Source organism: Struthio camelus, chromosome 1, assembly GCF_040807025.1.
Source record: "Struthio camelus isolate bStrCam1 chromosome 1, bStrCam1.hap1, whole genome shotgun sequence".
Lineage (NCBI taxonomy): Eukaryota > Metazoa > Chordata > Aves > Struthioniformes > Struthionidae > Struthio > Struthio camelus.
The window spans coordinates 25,036,783-25,044,372 of record NC_090942.1 but is presented as its reverse complement, the minus strand read 5'-3'; the positions used below and the strand labels follow the sequence as shown (position 1 = coordinate 25,044,372).

The 7,590-nt window shown below is 38.1% G+C and overlaps 1 protein-coding gene across 1 annotated transcript; it reads right to left on the bottom strand.

Moving 5' to 3' along the window:
* Positions 1 to 474: 474 nt before the first annotated feature.
* NDUFA5 (NADH:ubiquinone oxidoreductase subunit A5) lies at positions 475 to 7,557 on the bottom strand. Its single transcript, XM_068932039.1, has 6 exons — positions 7,227 to 7,557; positions 6,719 to 6,763; positions 4,986 to 5,102; positions 4,204 to 4,269; positions 3,538 to 3,650; positions 475 to 3,016 (listed from the first exon to the last, which is right to left on the bottom strand). The coding sequence occupies exons 1-5, from the start codon at positions 7,311 to 7,313 to the stop codon at positions 3,549 to 3,551; spliced, it is 417 nt and encodes a 138-aa protein (XP_068788140.1). The 5' UTR covers positions 7,314 to 7,557; the 3' UTR covers positions 475 to 3,016; positions 3,538 to 3,548.
* Between the last annotated feature and the right edge of the window lie 33 nt (positions 7,558 to 7,590).

Genomic DNA, 7,590 nt, shown 5'->3' with positions numbered 1-7,590 from the left:
ATGCCATCTAGTGGCTTCATCTTGGAAGAGGCCAGCTTTTACCTTTCTCAAGGCTGAAAAAAGCCTATCTGAAAATTTCAGAAGTTTAAGAATTATGTAATTACAGCAATAACATCAGTGAGAAGAAAGTCAAAGAATGCCATGAAAATAGTTGCTAGAGGAATAAATCAATAAAAGCAACGGGTAACTTACAGTAGCTATAATTTCTCTTCTACCTGCTTCAACCATCTTCTGCTGTCCCACTCCTCTAATATCTTGTTATACAAAATATCATGTAAAGATGTAATTAATCATTAATAACAACAATGCCACAGGTAATCTGATAGTCCTTATGACACAAGGCAAAAAATCATAAAAGAAGTCTTACAAATTAATTTGCTACTAAACTCATAGTCTGGAAGGTGTCTATTGCTAGTTGCCAATACGTGTATTAATACCTACACGTTCAGATTTTATACTCACAACTACCAGGTATCAGATTTGATTATAACACAATTTATTCTGTGAAAAGTTCATAGTCTCTTACAGACTCACATGATTTTTCTTTAGAAAAAATTGTCGGAAAGGAGTACAGAAGAAGATAAGTTTTAGATGTTAATGTTGAAAAGACATACAACAAGTCCAATAAACCAATCTATACAGTTTACTCCTTTTATCTCAACACTAATACATTCTGGGGCTCTTATTTTTAAGTAATTCACAATTTTCTGAAAATGCATAATGGCTATGCACAGTTAGCTATCTGTACCTGAAAATATCATTATGATACACCTGCACTGTGTGTATAGCTATGGCTGCCCTAGGAAGGGAACACTGCCTTGAGTATTTCATTACCATGAATGTCTTAAAATACGACAAGTTGACAGTAATTTTTCCTGGCAAAATGGAATTCTTCACAGAAAAGGTAAAACCTTTCAATACAGGAGATTTATCTCTATGTTTTTGAATCTGTGTGAGCAATCCTATGAATTAGGAACAGCCAATCTTCACTGTTCCTATACAAACTTCACTGCTCTTCTACATACAGCCCTATTGCACCCTGCCTTCTTCAATGTTGCAAGATGCACAATCTTAGATGCCTACCAAATACAAATCGTAACTCCTAACCAAAAGAAGCCTCTGAACCGCTCCTGGCTTTTGCTTTAATAAGAACAAATCAGCAAGTACTTAATATGCTACTGGAGAGAATTAATAAAAATGATCATCTTACAAGAACCAAGACAAAATAGCTTTAGAGCTAGTAGGTAATAGTTTGTTCTTTTGTCAACCTACCATATAAATCAAAGGCAGTAACAACTACATTCCAGCAATATCCCAGGGCCATAATTCAAATAAGGAAGACTCCTCGCACTGGGAATTTAGGTCCTAATAATAGGAAATGCTTGTATGCTCTTACACTTTCACACTATTTGTATCTGAACAGTTGAAATGAGATAAAAATAAACAATGACTTCAAATGATGAAATTTGATGTGCCATGACAAATGCCAGATATCAGGTTTCTAATGTAACAGGAACACAAAAGGTAACTCCAGTAACATGTCATGAGTTTTGTACGTACAAGGAGGATCATCAAGTCCTCAGAACTACTGTATTAATATCTATCTATAAGCAATTATGTTGAAACTAGGAAAAAGCCTTTTACCCACTGTAACTGTTTCACTTCTCTAATTGTTTATTAGATGCACAAAAAGGACCAAACTACTAGTAGCACAATAATTTTAACAGGAACTCCCTCCCTTTGGCCTTAGTTCTCCATTAAGCATAGCATTAATGATAAACTCTTCATTTTAAACAAGACAATTTAGCAAATGAAGTCTTAAAAGTTGTATTCACTACAAAGGCTGAGTTTTACCATAATCCTAACCTGCATGAATAAAAACTTATTTTCTTGTAACACATTTAACTGCCAGCATCAGTCTTCTTATTAGACCAGGTATCCTTTGTACTCATTAAAGCCAAAGCATATTTTAGAGTCTTCTCCTCTGTAGTATCTTTGTTTAAAAAAGCTCGTTCTGTTTTTAAAGAAACTTCAGTTGGTACCCACGTACACCTTCAAGTTAATTCCCTTCATACAGAATCCACTTTTCGAAAGCCTGCAGATTGACTTTGAACAATAATAAAAAAAGCACAAAGCTTTACTGGTTAAACAGCAGTAAAAACTCGGAGTAATCTGTCCAAAGCCACATATTCAGCTTTGTAGTTTCATGGCTTCTGCAAACGGAAACTCTAATTTTCATTTGGTCTATATTAAGTCCTAACCTGCAACAACTTCTATGAAAAAAATAGTTATTACAAGATATGTTATGTAGTTGAGTGCAGTGACACGTTCCTAACCTTTAATGCACTCTATATAGGTTTTTCCTCACACAGTTACATTTTTATCATCTTTAAACTTGCAGTAACAACTTTTTTGATGGCACTGAAAAATATGAGCAAAGGCAAACTGCATAGTATTCTTAGCTCTGCTTTGAATATTTTTAATTGGTGCCCATAAATTTAAATTAGTGAAGAAAATTTTTCAGAGGAAGGGGCATATACTATTTTCATTTGAATGTATGAAACAAGAACCTAGCTAGATGTTTCAAATAAGATTTTTTTTGCCTCCTCCTTATTAGGAGGCAATATTCTAATTCAAGATACATTACACACAAATAAATTTAGAAAGATATATGCTTATATACAAATTCTTTATAAAACCAAATTCTATGCATATAAAAGGAGAGCAACACTTAGACTTGTGCCATGTGATTACACTAAATGCAGTAACCTACTTGCTGATAAAGAAATCTGTCCCTGCTGTCACCTAAAGGGGTAGTCCCTCCCTCTGTCATCTTGGGTCTTCTTGCTGCTTCCCCTCTGCCAGAATTAGTGTTTATATGGCCAGTGAAGTCAGCCAGATCAAGAAAGTGATCCAGTGAAAATTAAAAAATGTTGTCCTTTTTGGTAAGGTTCACATCAGAACTCTGATCCTGGTGGATGCGTGCTCACAGAGACACTGAACTGCCTCTATAAAGCTGAAAAAATATACAAGAAAAGGTGTGAGAAAGGGGCAAGATCACATCTTTTTACAACTTTGATTCTGATTTCTAATGGCCTATCACAACTGTATTTGTTAACGCACAAATACAGATTAAAAGAATAACTGTCAGTTGCAACGCTTTCTCTCTCTTAAAATGCTCAATGAAACTATAGTTTAGTTATATGATAACTGACACTGTACAGTGATTCTGAAACATTAAAAATGGCTTGCAAAACCATTATGTTAAGAGACAAGAAAAGCTGTGCAGGTCAGCATTAGGCACAAATACCCTGTTAATCATGAAGTGACAAAAGGAAACAAATCAAAGGCTGTAGAACAGCTGAAAAGAATATTCTTAAACCATTTTTGCAAGACACCGGAAGTAGTCTTGAGATTGCTAAATATAAGTGGATATTAAGACAAAGCATGTTTTTAAGTTATTTTCTTTAATTTAAAGACATTTGTCAGCAACATTAGGTCAATATTTAACTTTTTTTTTTTTTTTTTTAATTTCACCATTTTGAGTGTTATATTGGCCATCTCCACTGGTCAGAAGGAGGTTCATCAACTAGAGGCTCCCATGGTTTCCACTGTGTCATTTTTCTTGCCAGGGAAAGCTCGTTTTCAGCCTGTTAATAAACAACATACCCAAGTTCTTTAACACTAAATATCACATAAAGTATGAAGTTAACTTTACTTCAATTCATCATATCAGTGATGTGTCACCACCTACCACGGTCAGGGACTACTTCCAATTTTACCTTAAAAATGAAAAAACAAAAAACCCAGTTCCTGTATGCCCAAATGCCCATACAGGAATGACTAGGTGAATAGACTGTCCAATGACTACTTCACGATAACCTCTTCACCCCTGATATTTTCCCAGTCTATCTGGATTATCCCCCAATATCATTCAGTCATCTGCCCCTTCTATGAACTTCGGAGCCTGTAGGCAAGCTAAGCATATACTTTTTTACTAATATGACAAACATTAATTGTGTTAGCTTTCAACATGATCATCCCTTTCACATTTCATTTGCAGCTTCTTCAGAAATATTTTTGTTTGCTTGATAGCAAAGCAAAGTAGGGGAAACTGCCAGTTTTCTAAACAGAAGTTCAGCCAAAGCAACACTGGAAAACACTGCTCCAACTTGTAACTAATCTTAAAAGGCCCAATTTTACCTGTACAATGACTTCTTCTATGTGACCACTATTCAGTTTGTCTTGTAGTTTTTCCACGTCAGTTTCCTGTGTATTCAAATACGTATGTGTTTAGTTTTACTTAGAAGTAGAAAACACAGGTACAGCACGAAAGAAATCAATTAAATAGATCATACTCCAGTTTTCCTCAAAAATACCATCAAATTAGCTCGCTTCCATCATTTTACACTATCAAAGAAGGCTCATACGTTTTTCTTATTGTAAACAAAACGTCAAGTTCTCAACAATAAATACTGAAAAGCAGTACTATTTAATGACATCCAAAGGAGCAGCTAAGGGCTGGAGTACACAACTTGAAAGATATTTTTTTTTTGGGGGGGGGGGGGGGGGGGGGAAATGATACACAACCCTCTAATTATCACCTTAAATACAACACCAGTATTACATAGCTTACTGCACCCACTAAGTGTTTTAGAATGTCAAATATGAAGATTGTGCTAACAGCACATGGATTTTCAGATAGAAATGTGTGGCAATTACCACTGTTCTACAAATCTTCAGAAAACTATTTTTTCTGCTAATTTTCCCAGAAAGTATCAGTAACAGAAACTAAAAGCTATTTTTAATATTCCATTGAAAATATTCTAGTCAATAACAAAAATAAATTGGGACCTCAATGATTTCTGAATTAACATCTCAAAGTTGCTCATACCCCTGGAAAACAGTCAGTCATTTCAAAAGTCATTCTTCATATTCTAAAATCTTTTTCAAATGTGATATTTATGAAACAGCACTGTACTTACGGTTTGCACCAAATTAATCCGTTGATTTACAATCTGCTCAGTGTATTTCCTATATGCTGCATCTTTGGGAATGTTTTGCAGGACAGCGAGAATTTTTGTGTACAATATTCGCAGGCGCTGTGATCACAAGACATGGTTAAAATATATAACTGGACTTATTTAATGACCTGTCCTACTTAACCTACTTAAGTACCTATGCACAAAATATAAAGTACTGAACGTATTTGGATCTGAAGTGACTGAAATAAAATAGCTAAGTCTGAACCACACAACTCTATCTTGCACTGAACTGGGATTTATCAGGATTGGGAAGATATCACTGGCAGCTTCCTCAAAAAATAAAATGGTATTGTAATTTGAAGTATATCAGATACAGTATTTTGTTTCAATTTTGTATTTCCAGTATAATCATATTCCTCATAAATCAGATAGATTCAACTCTAAACCATTACTTTCAGAAAAATCGTTTGGGAATATAAAAAGATGCATATAACCAAAAATATAACTATAGTTTTTGGTAGTTTTTTTTTTTTTGCACCTCTCATTGTGCTGGTGTAAAATTCAAAATTCACGAATAAAACTAAAACCTGAACCCACTTTATTGCTAAATTTAAATACAACGATAAAGGACATATTGGGATGATGAAGAAATTACAGCTTTTGGGACATATGCTGACTTGGTAACAGTATCTAACTGAAGAGGAGTGGAAGTCCTATACGAAGAATAAGAAACAGAAGAACAAGAAACAGAAGCAGAATACTGTAGTAAAGAGAAATATAAATAAACAACAGGAAGTGAGAGAGGGACTAACACAGAATAGACATAAACTAAAGCTTTGATGATTCCTTTAGTCAGGACCCTAAATCACTGAAAAACAAAATTCAGTAAGTTCACTCAGAAGGTTTCTAACAAGCCTGTAGACTAAACTAGAATCATTTACAGAGAATAATAATAGTTCTTACAAAGGTAATTTCTGACACTATTCTTAAAAATTGGTGGTATACTTTACATAGAATTGTTGCACAGCAGGAAATTTCAAACAAGGAGAAAATAAAAAAATGCAGAAGTTCTTTCAAAGCTTCTATCTCCTGTATGAACAAGCAAGATGTGGCAAACATACTTGTCCTAATGAGATAATAAGAAATTACCAAACTGCTCATTAACCAGCTAATCTGGTTCCCAAGAACTGCTGAGATATTTCCGTCTCATCAGTGCTTGCCATCACAGAGCCTTCATCTGATTTGCCATCAAACGGCTAGCCTCTGAGCAATGTGCCTATCAGGTAAAGTTATCCCACCCACTTCGATCAGGTATAACTTATTTAGGTACTTACTGGAAACAAAATTGTGAGGTGGGAAAAAACTGTATGCTTGTGAACTAGTAATCACATTTATAAAGGGCTGAATTTAAATATTTATTTATTGCTTTTGAGCTGTAGGACTGTAAGAGATAGATCAAAAACGGGCTCAGAAAAGAACTTGCAGGAAGGAAGGCTTTTGAAGCGAGCACATGCAACAAAAACACATATACAAAATAATGCCCTGTGATCTGAAATAATATTTTAGGAAATAAATTTTCTTTCTTATTCACTTTGGTACACTTTTACAAGCTATCATTTAATCTGTCATCTCTTTAAGGGACTCAATGCATATGCATGCAGAACCGAAAAAAAAAAAAAAACCTTTACTCCGCCTTTCAATTTCAGTTAAATATAGAATAACTTGCAACATACCTCGTGAGGGTTTTCAGCTACAGCTAATCCTACGAGGCCAGTAGTCTGTATAGAGGATATTAAAAAAATGAACATTTAAAGCAGCTATTTTCATGCTGTTTGATTCTTTGGTTTTGGCTCCCAGCACACCCGCCTCAGAATTTCCTGTGACATGAGAACCTCTAGCGCCACACGCGTTTGGGTCCGTTTTGCTCCGCGCGCACGAAGGGGAAAGAAAGGGCGAGGAGAGGCACCAGCTCACGTTACCAAGCCGCTATTGACAAGGCTTCTGGCGGCCTGGATTCGGGCAAACCCGCCTCGCTCCTCCCCCAAACGCCGTTAACGGTCGAAGCGAGGCCCCGGAGGCGCGCCGCCCCCGCGAGCCGCCCGGCGACCCGGCCCTGCGCGCTCCGTCAGCCACCCTCCCCACAGCGCGCCCCGCTCGGGCATCCGCTCCCGCCCGAAGAGCCCGGTGTAGCGCAGCGTGGCGGGAGAAACCCCCGCGCAGGGCGACGATACGGCGTCTCACCTTCCTCAGGGCCCCCGCCATGGCTGCGATACCGCTCGCTCCGCCAGCTGAGGCGCGCGCCGCCGGCGACGGGGCAGCCGCACGCATGCGCCGCCCCGGGCACCTGCGGTCGCCGGTTAGAGGACATGGCGAAGGACGCGGGACTGCGCATGCGCCGCATCAGCACCCGCTCCTGCCCCCGCCGAGCGGCGAGCAAAGCGAGAGACTGGTTTGCTGAGACGAGCGCGCGCCAAGGTATACGGTATAATCTGGAGCATGCGCTGTGCCACTGCGGTGGGCGGCGCGCATGCGCTGTGCCACTGCGGTGGGCGGCGCGCATGCGCTGTGCCACTGCGGTGGGCGGCGCGCATGCGCTGTGCCACTG

Coding starts and splice junctions, on each gene's coding strand:
- NDUFA5 (XM_068932039.1), bottom strand. CDS start 7,313: ATGCGTGCGGCTGCCCCGTCGCCGGCGGCGCGCGCCTCAGCTGGCGGA. Junction 4,270..4,985: donor GGATTAATTTGGTGCAAACC/GTAAGTACAGTG, acceptor TTGAATACACAG/GAAACTGACGTGGAAAAACT. Junction 3,651..4,203: donor TAGAAGAAGTCATTGTACAG/GTAAAATTGGGC, acceptor GTTTATTAACAG/GCTGAAAACGAGCTTTCCCT.